Consider the following 14,667-nt stretch of genomic DNA (forward strand, 5'->3'; position numbering starts at 1 on the left):
ACCAACTTTCCCTAAAGTATGTAGCTGATCCGCCTAGAAACTGTTTCACTGAGAAGTGAATATAGATAGAAGAAAAGAAGAGCAGTAAGCAAAGATGGGTGAAGACATAAAAGTACTCTAAGTAGAAATGTGAAAAAAGTCAAGTTTTAAAGAAGAAGGAGACAAAACTTTTTGTAGACTAAGAAAGAGTGAGAGATCAACTGCCCAGGAAGTTCACAGATCACAACATTTTGATGACTCTGCATTCAATATGATAAAAAGAAAAAGATACCAGGAACCAAATATACAAGTCTTTCTAAGGACACAAATTAGAGCAAAGGAAATGCCAATAGTATTTTCTCCAGCATTTATGGATGGTATTTCTAATGCCTCACAACTAAGAAATGTACTGAAATGTACATTTACAGTAAATAAGACCAGCAGGTTATTCAAAGGAACAGAAAGGCGCGTCACCCCTGTGTTTTCTTGGTTTGGCAACTGGGGGAATCTTTACAAAACCTCTGCTACATATTTCCTTAGGGGATCTTTGATATTCATGATAGAATACTTGCGCAAAGCTGATTGGAATTTAAGGTAAGGGGTTGCGTGACTACCCCCAGTATGTGATCATGGCTCTGTAAATTGAAATAGCTGATTTTTGTATATTAATGTCTAGACTCTCTCAAAGCTATAGAGGTGCTGATGAAAAATAAATCTAAAAAAAGTGACAAAAGGCATGTAGATCATGTAACATTAATAACTTTCAAATAGAGTATTTCTATGTGACTGTCCAAGCTTTAGTGCTTTAATTACGCTCATCTGGCTCTTCATTAAGAGCACAAAAATAGAAAAGCCAGACACATAATGATGAAACTTGTACTCCAAGTAAATAAAGGTATCTCTCACTGTGGCCGGCGACGCCACCTCCAGGTCCATGGGCTCAAAGATGAGGCTCATTTGTGGTGACATTTGAATGATCTCACCGCTCATCAGACACAGCTTCTTGTTGTCATCCAGTACAGTGTTCATATTCTCAATCCACACAGCATCCACCGGGCCATCAAAGATGAGCCATTTTCTGTCAGGGCTCTGAGAGACACAAGTGGTAGGACTAATTAAATCTCAAAGGAACAACTTCAAAATAACTTGTAGCAAAGAAAGATTAGCACATTTCTGACAGCTCCCAAAGAGAAGGACAGGTCAAAAATAGAAGACAATACTGTCCTGCTGGTTTAGGCTTTCAAATATCACAACTCACAAAAAAACATAAATGCGTAATCATTTCAGATAAATATAGGCTATGATTAAGTCTTGTAAAATATTGTAACTAATACTGAAGCAGGTGAAATGATACAAGCTCAAATATACAAACTACTGAGGTTCTGAGGATTTAAAAAGCATTGAGAACAATATATGTTCTACAGCTTAGTTTGCCAGTGTGTCTGAATCCTCTATAGCATCCAGATACTGCATTTGTTTCTTTTTCACTAAGAGACTATGCAGACTTTCAAGGTCACCATAGCCCTGTGCATTTTAATCAAAGTGAGGAATGTTTGCTAAGTGACATAAATAAAAACCTACGCCGTCATAATTGAAACTGAAAACAAGTGTTGATTATCCAGTGAAACGGGCTGGCAAGAGCTTCGCTTTAAATTGATTTGTTATAATATAAACAGATGAGGATGCATGGGCTGGGGCCATCTGTTACTTGAAAGAGTTTTACGTAATATGATGATCTGACTAATAAAGAAAAATATATCGTGTATGCAGGGAATTTAACCCACTATGCAGCTGTTGACTCCAGATTATTAAATTTGCCAGGTAAAACGTGCCGCAGAAAAAGAAAGCAAAACAAAAAAAGATTTCTCCTCACAGAGAAATAAAATGTTTTGTTTTTTTTTAAATGAATGAAGACAAGACATGCTCTTGTTTTCTATTTTAACTGCATCAACTTAATCCTAATTATTCAATGACAAAACAAAGAACAATTTGTACAATGACAACTTTATATACCATGACATATTTAAGATGACAAGTTCATTTGGAAACAATTTGAGGATAAGGATAAAATAAATGATTTTCCATCAGAACATGCCTCGAAAGCAATCTCCAAATTGACTGCCCATGTATGTCTACTGTGTGTGACAAATGAAAGAGTTATTAAGGGTCTGATTTTAACACGACAGCCAAATGTTTCTTTTGTTCACGTCACTGCAGCCTTTCTCTCAACCAGCTTGCAATTAATTGAAATGCCAATCTAGTTGAACAATGATCCATCCAAAACTCCAAAACTGAGGCTGAGGAGACAATGGTGTATATAAATCTCATCTTCTTGTTGTATGTGCAACACACTTTTGAAACTGTAACTCATATGGTGATGTGCAGCAGCAATGTTCTTGCTCAATGGGATTCAGTTCTGCATTACTCATTATCAAGAAAGCATATTGCACACTGCATTGAATGATTCTTCATCTCTACTACTGTCTGCTTGACAAGATAGGAGCCTGAATGTCTGTTGTTTGCAAACATTCCTGGCAAAGCTATGCAGCATTTATGTACTATCCCAACACAATGTAGTGAAAATAGACAAATATTTCCTGCTTTAACTTAAGAGTGCTTCCATACAGACAACATTGGTATACATATCTGCAATGTCAATGTTAAAGTGTTGGTTAAGTTATCTTTTAATGTTTGTGCAATTTGTCAAGAATTAAAGGAGACAAATTGATAAAAAAAAAAAAAAAACTGTCGTAACAGTTGTCGAACTGTACAAATCTGTTTAAAATATTGAGTGCTTTGAGCCAAACTGCCCAATTCACTGAATTCTGAGCTAGCCCACACTGACAGAGACATTTGAGGAGCAGACAGTTTCACAAGCCTAAACTGGAGTCGCATGACCACTTTGTTCGCAAAGCTGCTCAGAGAATCCTCCTATTTGAAAACATTTTCCCTTTGTCCCACAGATAAATGTCTGTAATGAAAACAGTGTGTCCCTTATAACCAAAAGACAAAAGCACCTAAAAGCAGGTTTAGTACGCAATCAACTGTGACTTTCTTGGGAGAAAACTATCTGAAAGAGTATACGTCAGACATGAAATCATATGTGACTGTACATATATACCTGTATCTATATCTACATATAGATACAGGTATTCGTCCGATAAAGGTTACAGAGCACAGCAGGTATGTGCACATGTGGGTACAATTTTACTATGACTTAGATTCATAAAAAAGAGCCATGCACATACACAGCATCGAGAATAAAAAAAAAACAGTTTATACACGTTCTTTCCTTTTTGCATATACACAGCTTTGGTAGTGAACTCGTGCAGGCATTTACACACCTGGCTCCAGGTGGCCACCTTACCTGAGAGGAAGCGAAAGTCCTATAGCTGACAGCAAGGATGCCATCAGACCACTCGTGAGAGACGGGGTCAAACTGGCCATACAGCTGACCCATTGTAATGGATTTGGGGTTGATCACTGTGATCTGTACCTGGTTTTCATCCATCAGACCCTGATGTAACAACCACATACAAACATATTTGTACACACAGAGATATTATCAACTGAAAAAACAAAGGCTCTAAACATGTACGCATACAAATGAATCAGAAAGACACACATATGAAACTCATTTGTTCAACTTGCTCCTGCCTAATTATTAAAATCTCCTGTCAGTATAAGAACTTGTGCTGAGAAAGAGCAGCACATTCTGAAACAAACAGCAATTCAGACAAGGTTTCAGTCTGAATAAAAAACCAAGAGAAAGCAAACTGTTTGTGAAAAAAAGAGAGGGATAGAGGGGAACTGAGTTGGACATGATCAGTGGATGTGTAGCGACAAGGATGAGGATGATAAATGTGGCATTCCCAGGCGTTCATCAGCAGGCCTTCATCTGTCTCCTCGGTGGGATGCCTCTCAGTCCTTGCAGCCATGTAAATACAACAAGCCAGTTCTGTTCCTCTCTGAGATCGATAACTGCTAAACAAAGACTACAGCTCTGACAAATTGGATGGATGTGTTTACTTGGGACAAGCATGTGTCTCATATAAGCCTTGGATATTCGGTGTCACATAAATTTACCTGACATAAAGGTTTAGGTTATCTTTTTTCGTCTTCTTTTACAGATTCAGCAAGTTCATGTTTCAAGGACTCAGACTCCATTAAAGTTAAAATTACAAGGTCAACTATTAATAAGGCTGTGCTTTCAACATTTCTTATATGTTGAAAAGCATCATATCTAATGTTATCGGACATGATCATCCAGCTTAAGGCCTCGTGTGCCACATTTCACGTCTGCTGTTGCAATAATCTGAAGCACTCTTCCTCCATTTCCCCATGACTTACAATTCTGCACAGTGAAAATGGGCGTCACACCTTTTCATAGACGTCATGAAGAGCCGCAGCCAGCACACGGTAGGCACAGGTCTTTCCTCCAAATGGTTCGCCCACCAGCATGAAACCGTGTCTCACTATCATCATCTCAAAGATCTGCAGGACTTTCTCCACAAAGAATTCTGTGACCTGAAGGTTCATGTGCTTGCAGTTTTCCCTTATGGCCCCTAGCAGAATTTGATAGTCTCTTTCTGGAAGCTTAATCCCTGGGAAGAGGTCAGAGGTGATACCCTAGGGGAAAAAAAGTTATATATTTGGGGATCAGTGAGAAAAGAATCAGTGCAATACGAACAAGCACTTCAATCATCATTTGAAGGAAAAGCATTATCACATGCAAAATCACACACTCACATTGAGATGTTTAAGAGGGAGGATGTACAAAGATAGTTACAAAGGAAATGAGGAACCCATTCTGATACACATATGTATTCCAGTGAACCATTCTGATTCAAACAAAGATAGATTGTCTCAGTGCATCGAGATTCCAGATGAACTGAGCGGGATTAACACGAGCTGACATCACTTGAAGTGAACTGCTGCATTAATCAAGACAATGTGAGCTCAACACACCTCAAAAAGCTTCAGATCATGGGCCAGGAACTTGGGCAGATTGACATCGATAATGGATCTCAGCAACAGGGTGTCTTCATTCTCCTCTGGAAAAGCCAGCTGAAGTAAAAAAAAAAAAACAACAACATCCCCAATGAGATAAGAGGAGGAAAATATGAATATAAAACCAGCCATTGAGACACATAAACAAAGAAATAAGAGGAACACAAGAGACACCGGGCACTACTTTATTGTTCCCAGTAATTCAGCCACTTATTAATACATATGAAGCGGCTGAGTTACTGGGAACAATAACGTAGTACCCTTTTGGTCACATCTGACTGACAGGCACCCCTATTAAATTCAAGAAGAGGCATAAGCAACTGTTGCTAGGCAACTAAATACACTTGTCTCTCTGTATGAAAAGCATATTTAAAAATGCCTTCAGGCTTAATCTATCTGATTGAAAATCTCCTGCTTATACAGAAAAAGAAGAGCCTGTTTCTAAACGTTGAAAGCCTCTTTTACGGATCTTGTCTACTCTTTTTTATCCTTCACTCACACATCTGAGGACTCTGCTCAATATCTGTACTTGTATTTGAACCATGGAACTGTTTTGAGGATAAAGCAAGACATTATACTCAGCTTTTCTTACCATTTATGTTTACATTTAATTATTAAATATTTAACTACATCTACATCAATGTAACTACATCTGCCTGAAAGGAAACTGAAGTCTATCAGGATAACAGTATTAGGCTTGAAATATATAATTTATACTATGGTTAAGCATACATTTCAGATTTATTTATTTTTTTTCATTTTGAAGGGAAGAAAAACGACAAGCAGCAAACAATCCCATCACATCAGAGCAGGGGTCGCGTTAACCCAATATTTTCCGTCGTTGGCCGGTTAATTAGCTATTGTCTCTCTTGATGCATGACTTCGTTGGCTTCACTAGGAAAAATGTCATGGCAGCTGAGTGTCCAAAGTTTCTTCAACAAGCCCAATAACGATGATGGTGTTGATAAAAGAGGTGAAAAAAGAGGGACTGATTCAGTGGAAGAAGAAGGGCACGCAAATCAAGTCCATGCGAACCAGGAGGAAGGTGTGAGAAGGTGTGAGGTGTGCGTTCAGGCCACAGCAGGTGAACTGTTCATATTTTAAGTGCTATCACTTAATTTCATTGTTCATATGTAGCTACTCGGGCCACAGTCAGTGTTTTTGTCACTGCAGAGAAAAAGTTACGTGTACGCTATACATGTGCTTGATGTGTGATGGCACGGTGTGGATTCCCTGTTCAGCTTGTTGGGACTGAATATTAATTAAAAATGAATTAAAATGAAATGCTATAGAACATATTTCATTATTATCATTTTTAAATCAAAGCAACGGGCAAAAAAAAATTTTTTATGAACCTGTCAGTCAAAATGACGGACAACGAAAAAGTCTAGCGCAACCTCTGCTTCAGATTGAATTTGTTTTGACAAACCTTAAGGTTTCCGGCAGCAGTTAGCACAGACTTGACGGCTCTCATCCCGTAGTCGTAGTGATGCTGTGAGGACAGCTGCTCTGAACAGAGTCGGTAAGTGGCCACTATTTTCACCGACAGAGGCCTCGCAGTCACAAAGCCGCACGAGTAGAGCACAATTTCGGCAATCATCGCATAATCTGGTACCATCATGGCTACAGTCCTGAAGAGAGCCTGGAGTATAGAGGGAGTTTTCTTAATAGAAACGTGCACTGCTTCAAAGACATTTACATCTAAGTAATTATGTGTACATGTTTTTTTTTAAGTTCTCTAAATTCAAGTTAAGCATTTTTTTGGATCTTGACTGTTCTGAGACACCCTAACCCTCTTGTATGACAAAGACATACAGTAATGCAGATTTACAAACAAAAATTTTGCCTTAATTAATTAGTATGCTGCATACTGAAAATAAGAAAGAATATAACTGACGATGTACCTTGAGGTTGTCTGGCAGTTCTGAGCGTCCAGCATAGCCGGGGTTCATAGTGATAAACACAGCACATGATGGGTCCAGTTTTAGCTCTGTCCCTTCAAACAGCAGCATTTCACTATGGGCAGCAATACCTGATCAAACGCAAAAGAGTACGCAAAATCAAAACGTATAGAAAAATATATTCTTATTTTTAACCTGGTGCCAGAACGATGTTTCAGAAGGTTGAAATGAGGCATATTTACCACTGTGTATTATCACCACATTTTTTAACAACTTTTTGGCAACTGAGCAGAGACATTGCTAAAGTTTTGAAAGTGTCATGAAGTCATGAAGTGAAAGGATCTGAAGTGCGGGCAGCTCAGTTTTGCAGCAAGACTCTTTTTCCAAGTGAGCTACGTTGTTGTAATAAGAGCAAAATGGAATTTGACATTGTATTGCTGAAATAAGCAAAATTGAAATTGTCTTCTGGATGCGAGCATAAGTTACCAGCTGCAAAGGACACTTCTGTGCTTCGCATATCATTGCTCTTTGGGCTAACATCCTTTCTCCTTGCTGCTCTTTCCTTCACATTCATTTTAGAAATTTAACAAATCTCAATATAGTTTGGTAAAATCTGTTTCACTTGTGGCTTCCCATCTCCTTGGGTTCCTTAAGATCTCATTAAGATGAGAGGGCACACATTAGTAAAATCAGGATAGCTTTTAGTCTTCTCTAACCTTTAATCATTTGTTCACTGTAAGTCTCATACTGTCCCAGTGATTGTATGCAACCTGGGGACCACTTTATGTAAATCCAAGATGTTTTTATTATCTCGTTCAATTTAACTCTATTTTCCTTTCCATTCTTTCATTGTTGGACATTTTTGGACGTATTTGTGCAAATAAAAATCTCCTGCTGCCTTTTGTCCCTTAACCTTTATTGACTTTTATCTACTCCCACTGCCTGCCTACCATGCTATGCATGTCTGTGTACACCTTTTGAACTCAACTTCAACACAACTTGACATTAAATGATTTGCAAATCATTGCATTTCGTTATTATTCACATTTCACACAGCATACCAACTTTTAGTAAATAACAGTTTTACTGGGATGAAGCGAGTTGAGTAGAAGTGTTTTGCATTTCTTAATCTATTTCTTTGTAATGAGCACATCTTGAAGACACCCTGTTTAACATCAATAGATAACAACTGCCTTTAGAAGTACACACATTGGACACCTTAATGCTTATGGCCTTAGTTTTAGAAGCTTCATAATTTGTCAAGTTAGGTCAGACAAGTCATATCAGGGGAAGTGAGTCTTATTTATCTCAATATTGCAAATTTTAATATGAAGGTACAATAAGTACAAATGTGAAAAACATTGAAGGCACTTGAATAACAAAAACAACTAATTTTTAGGATGGGAATATTCTGGATATTGTTTTGGTTCTTACATCTTGTGACAAAGTCATTCAACACACAAAGCGCACATACACACTGCTGCACTGCGGGGAACAAAGCTGTGCTTGAAGTTTTCCTGGCCGGTGTTCACAAATTGCCTTAGCTCTGTGCTGCCCCTCTTTGTAGTTTAAAACCTGCTTCTTTACTGCTCATACAATGCCAAAACTGTTTCTGGTATAATGCCAGCTTACTTGAGGATCAAAAGGAAAGAAAAGCCGAATGTTAAAAAAAAACAAAAACCAACCTCTCTGTATTGTGAGAATCTGTTGAGCCACCACAGACAACACCTCCAAGTCAATGCGGTTAAACTCATCAAAGCAGGCCCAAGCTCCACAGGACAAGAGGCCCTGATCACACATACATACACAAACATATGAAACTATTTACCACAAAATCAAACAGAATGTGAGAGAACGTATTGGCTGCATATGTGACTTATTTCAATATGGCATGGGGAAGAAAGTCTCGACAGGATTTCTGTCATTTTCAGTGTTCATCATTTGGTGTTGCTGTTGTGGCTTTGCACTTTAATTGCGAAGCCATAACAGTGGAGTGCTATTCTTAAAACATATCACATTCCATTATTTTGCTTCAAAGAGCGGGATAATAGAATGTGGCGATAGTTAAAATTCCCAGAAATGAATATCTGTTCTTTGCACTTCAGTCCAAAAGAAGAGGGAAACAGCATGTGTGAGTAACTCCTTCTAATTAATTATCGGAAGTACAACATTTTTCAAGGCCTTTTTAAATTTGTCAGTTAAAAATTAAGTCACAGCGAGAGAATTTGCTCACTTTGAAGAATTTGCCCAGAGCAATGTAGTCCAGTCCATCTGAGCAGTTAAAGACCACACACTGCTTGGCAACAGCCTTGGCCAAGTCTTTGGTTGTCTCTGTTTTTCCTGTACCAGCTGGGCCCTCAGGTGCCCCTCCCAAATGGAGGTGGAGGGCTCCAAACAAGGTGCTGAAAGAGAACAAACATACAGGAAAAAGTGATCTGTCAAATGATTGGAAGGGATTTTTGTTAAAGGTTTCAAATAACCTCTGAAATTTGACGACATGTACAACACACTACTTTACAGAGTAATAGAGTTATGGAGCCTAATTTGCCCCTTTGGGCCCTCATGTTAGAGTTGTGACTTCACAGACAAGGACATCAGTCTAAACACTAACTGACACGCTAGTGTCAAAGAATTTCCCACAGCTTTCAGTGCAACCTATTGGCAATCTATTGATTTAATTAGAATATGCTTACACTGAACCATGAATTTAGCTTCTGTTATTACGCTATCACTTTTATGAACTAGTACTGAATTTTAGGGCTAATAACTATAGCCAACAATGTTAATAATACAATATAATTGTAAAATATAGAAAATTTTACACAGCCCTTATGGAAATAAAACATTTTAATGATAAAACTATTTAATCCTTTTTTTTTTTTTTTTTTAATACACTGAATTATTTACCACAAACCATAACTAGTTATTTACATTTAGGGGCGGTACAAACCATCTCAAAAATTGCAATTGCATTCTTGGACAAACCAGTAATTGTGTGAAAAGACATGATATAAGTTTATTATCTATGTTTAAGATAGAAATCACATTTTTATGAAGAAGGACGGGAATTTGTGTTTGGCAGAGTTGAGATTTAATCTCTGCAAGTTTATCCTGCGCTGATCAAACACTCATACTGTTCCCTCAATGTCTCCTGGCTGCATTTAATTACCTCTGTCAGTATTTAACTCTTCCTAACAGCAAGATGAGACTGAGTGATGAATCTTTAGATGTGACAGTTGATTGCACTACCAATGGCACATTTTAACTTTAAGATGACACTAATTTGGATAAGTTGGATAACTATAATTTTGTAAGGGACAGAACGTGGCTAAAAACCTTTTTTTGATTTTATAGACAGTAGTATTTGTAGAAAAGTGCTTATGAAAGCAGGAAAGACTTTGGGTAATAGAAAGCTGGTAGTTACATGAATCCTATTCTCTCTCTCACCCTATTTTATAGATTCAGAGTGGTGTTCGCTCTCATTAGCTATTCTGACCATTTTAAAGTGGGTCTGAATATGGCCCCTGCACTGAAATACTAAGTCTTATTACAAAGAAAGAAACTGTGAACTGTTGTGGATTCGTGACGTAGCTTTACCGGTAACAGCGGTCAGTTAGTGGGGTGATGACCAGACGTGGAGTGTTGCCCAGGTATTCATAGCCATAAGGCAAACCGGCATTGATCATCTTGGTCTGAAGGTGGTTCTCCTGCAATGCAGAGTTCTGAAGTCAATCACTGAATGTGTATTCTAAATTGACATTCATCCCGAAACTTCCCAAACAAGTCACTCCACCCACACCCCTTACACATACCACCCAGTAGTAGCGCAGTTGGCTGAGCCAATCAAAGTCATTTTCGTCACTTATTCTCTTTTGCACCAGTGTGGCTAAAACATCTCGGGCATGGACGTCCAGCACAACAAGAGCTCCAAGAGTTACTCGATTCTGTTTGGACAGCTTTCCACGTACAAGCGCCACGATGTCGTCTATCTGTCGATTGTTCTGCTCCAGGTAAGCTTCTAGTGCCTGAGACAGAGAAGAACCAGTTATTAAAAGCCAGAGCATGTTGGAGTTTATTAAGACAGAATTATTGATGGGCTCTTCAAAGAATCCTCTTTCTAAGTTTACATGTCTGTTTGCTTATGCAACTACTAAGTCCATCTCTGTGAGCAAGTCCACGAGAAAGATATCACAATTTTCCTTCGAGTTATTGCTGGTTATGCATCACCTTCACTCTATAAAGTGTAAGGTACAAAAACATAATCTTTGATAAAAGGGAATCTACAAGTCCAACTTAACTAAACAGCATATAATGGTAGCTGGTTATGTAAGCTGATAGCAACTGGTTATGTCAGTTATAAAGCCTGTGTAATAAACAGTATGGTTTTTTTTGTTTAAAATCAACTTCAGATTAAAGTAATAGATTAAAGTTTGGACACACAGTAGGGCCACCAGGTAAGTCATTAGTGTTAACTCGGTGTCATGTGTCCTGATAAAATGTTAAACCCTTTGACTAAACTGTTCTTCATAACTTGTGTTGCCATGGTTACAGCTTTGAATTGCACATAATGGAACTTCAAAGCCTACTGTGGATTTAGGAAAACATGTAGAACATACAGCCCAGCTTGTTTTTTTTTTAAGAATTTTTATTAGTTTTATTATGTTCATATTTTGTTGTTTACTCCAAGAATCAAGAGTGGATATTTTTTGTTAGATCAGATGAAATACAAGATTAAGTCTTACCATAAGAAAAAAATCATTCTTAACCTAAAATTTCGAAATCAGTGAGTTCATTAGACTGGTTGTGTATATAGAGTTCCCTCATGTTTACAGGGTTTGTAAACTACAATTTAGAACATAATATTAACACTTGCAAAAAAATAATTGATCACCTTCTGTCCTGAGCCAATAGCTTCATGGATATCCTTTGTCCAGTAGACCTGCGAGACACACAAGACAGTCTGGCCTGGCCAGGCACGCACCCAGTTGATCCTCAACTCATTGGGGTATGCCTTAATGGCTTCCCCTATTACCTACAATAGACCACAGGAGAAACAACTGTTTCAGCTCTCTGGTTAGGCTACTCTATATGTTCAATGCTACAAGCGGAGACTTTTAACATGAATAGTCACATTTGGTGGGAAATACTGAGTTATCTACAGAACAAATTCTCCAAGTGAGAATTTTTTAAAAAGTATTTCAAAAGAGGCATATGAGTTTTGAAAGATCACTGTTATTGAACCTCATCTGTGCACTGTAAATTATATAAATATATGGCAATTACAGTAACAGTCACAATACCTTATGCAGGGAGACACTCATGCCTTTCTCGAGTTCAAGAAGCCATTTCTCCACCTGGCCCCTGGCTTTGGAGGTGGGAATTATATCTAGGAGCTGCACCATTTCGCCTTCACTGCTCTTCATGTGGGTGATATCCAGTGTATTAGTGAATACCACACTAGCAATGCCTTCAAAGCATTTCTTTAGATGGGGCTTCACCCTGCAAAAAAATGCAAGAAAATGGAATTGCTTGAGCAGGTCAAAGATCCACAGAGCTGAGTGTCTGATTTCATGTGTCTCCAAGAAACATTTTAAATTGGCCCTTCACACTCTTTATGGGCTTAGAATAAGAAAAAAGTATAAAGCTGTGATCTGATTTTTATTAAAACAAATGCTGCTTTTTAAATGGTATAATTGGCCAAACTTTAGTAACAGTTAAGTGTTTGGACATTGACATTTTCATGTGTACCAAAACGTATTAAACACAAACCTACGTAATGAATATATCAATTCACATTTAGTGAATTAGAAAACTGATCCTATCCAAAGTGACTGTCGGTGAGAAATAACATTCAAGCTTCATTACAATAATAAACCCAGGTGCACGCATTAAGTACTAAATCCATTCATTAGGACGAAGCGCAAGAGGAACAGGTAAAGATGCAAAGGGCAAGTTAGTGTTAGGGTGTTGAGGGGAGATGTTCTTAGAAAAGATGAGCCTTCAATAAATTTTTGAAAGTAGGGACGAATGCTCCAGCTCTGATATAATTTCCTAGCTTGATCCACAATTTAAGAGAGATGGGTTTAAAGTGGTAAAGAGTCTCATATTTAATTTGATGATACTCACATTCAAATTGAAAGACGGATTGAGGAATTACAGCTCTATTTACAGGGGCTTAAATATGATTATAGAAATGAACACAACCATTAACATGTATGGTTTTGTTTTGCTTTTGCAGCCTAAAAAGGCCCTGTCTCATTTGCACTGAAAGCTCATTGACCACATACTGTGGGTTCTAATCTAAATCTAACATTTGGAATCAAATGCAGACTTTGTATCTAAATTGATTAGGATGCTATGCTGATGATGTCCAGATCTACCTGCCTGTGAAATCTAAATCCCTTAACTCTGTACAGACACTACTTGATTGTCTGAACGATGTCAAATCCTGGATGTCTGCAAACTTTTTGAATCTTAATGAAAAGAAGACTGAAATCATTATGTTTGGATGTGGTCCAGCAGACTTTCCTGCTGGCTTTCTGGGCCCCCTAACAGCAAATATTCAGCCTTCTGTAAAAAAATCTTTGACGACAAGCTGAAATATGATCGCCAGGTTAGCTCGGTTGTGAAAAAGTTTTTATCATTTGAGGGTTTTATCTAAAGTAAAAGGATATCTGCCACATAGAGATTTGGAAACTGTAATCCATGCGTTTATTAATACAAGATTGGATTACTGTAACTCTCTCTACTTTGGCCTCGATCAGTCACTGTTGCAAAGCCTGCAGCTCGTACAAAACACAGTGGCCCGCCTCCTCACTGGTAAACGCAAGCGTGACCACATATCCCCGGTCTTAGCTTCGCTGCATTGGCTCCCAGTTGCTTTTAGAATAGATTTTAAAATTTTATTGTTTGTTTTTAAAGCTCTTAATGGCTTAGTCCCTCAATATTTGACCGAACTCCTCCATATCCACTCCCCCCTAAAAAAAAACTCAAAACCAAAGGTGACCGAGCCTTTGTGGCAGCGGCCCCTAGGCTCTGAATAATCTTCCCTGGCACATTCGATCTACAGGATCTTTTGAGGCTTTTAAATCCTCCTTAAAAACACACTTTTTTTCCCTGGCTTTTAATCATATTTAAAGGTAGGGTAGGAGATCCTGGATTTTGAGTCCAGCGAAGCTGCATTTTCAAAATACACCGGTAAAAAGTCCCAACCCTTTTCTTCACTTTCCCCCCGAAGCCACGCCTCTAGAGTACATGAACGCGCACGAGCACGAAGGTGCACGAGCGCTGTTCTGACAGCAAGCATCGATCGTTGTCGTATTTAGTATTTAGTTTATGCTAACTATACGTTTAATAATGCTAGGTGCTAGCCAAGCTGGCTCTAGTTTAGCTTCCTGCCAAGCTTTGTTCACGGAGCAGGGTACGTGCACAGGGGGAAGGAGGGGGAAGTAGGGTGAGGGAGGAGCAGTTTGATAGACGGCATCAGAATCCAATCATTGTGAACAGTTCGTTCACAATGATTGGATACTGTTTTTCCTAGATTGTACGTTCTAGAGGCCACTAAAACTTTTCATATTTGTGTCAAAACTTTTAATTAATTGGTTGCAATGAGGGTGTGAAGAGTATTTCAAGCAATATGTAAAAAAATGTTCCAGAAAAAGATCCCCTACCCCGCCTTTAAGTAGACTGATAACCTTGATTTGTTTTATATCTTTATTTTATTTATTTTAATGTATTTTATTTGAACTTATTTTATTCTATTTTATTGCACTGTGTT

The 14,667-nt window shown here is 38.2% G+C and overlaps 1 protein-coding gene across 1 annotated transcript in view; it reads right to left on the minus strand.

The window, feature by feature from the left end:
* The window catches only part of dnah7 (dynein, axonemal, heavy chain 7), a 92,543-nt gene that overhangs the window by 62,327 nt on the left and 15,549 nt on the right, over window positions 1-14,667 (minus strand). The window contains exons 19-30 of the mRNA XM_075480439.1: window positions 12,191-12,389; window positions 11,782-11,922; window positions 10,703-10,915; window positions 10,488-10,597; window positions 9,124-9,292; window positions 8,576-8,678; window positions 6,894-7,021; window positions 6,419-6,631; window positions 4,948-5,046; window positions 4,360-4,608; window positions 3,347-3,496; window positions 886-1,068 (exon numbers count right to left, since the gene is read on the minus strand). Of these exons, the coding sequence (XP_075336554.1) occupies window positions 886-1,068; window positions 3,347-3,496; window positions 4,360-4,608; window positions 4,948-5,046; window positions 6,419-6,631; window positions 6,894-7,021; window positions 8,576-8,678; window positions 9,124-9,292; window positions 10,488-10,597; window positions 10,703-10,915; window positions 11,782-11,922; window positions 12,191-12,389 (1,957 nt within the window). The remainder of the gene's footprint in view (window positions 1-885; window positions 1,069-3,346; window positions 3,497-4,359; window positions 4,609-4,947; window positions 5,047-6,418; window positions 6,632-6,893; window positions 7,022-8,575; window positions 8,679-9,123; window positions 9,293-10,487; window positions 10,598-10,702; window positions 10,916-11,781; window positions 11,923-12,190; window positions 12,390-14,667) is intronic.

The sequence above is a fragment of the Odontesthes bonariensis genome, chromosome 12 (genome assembly GCF_027942865.1).
Source record: "Odontesthes bonariensis isolate fOdoBon6 chromosome 12, fOdoBon6.hap1, whole genome shotgun sequence".
Lineage (NCBI taxonomy): Eukaryota > Metazoa > Chordata > Actinopteri > Atheriniformes > Atherinopsidae > Odontesthes > Odontesthes bonariensis.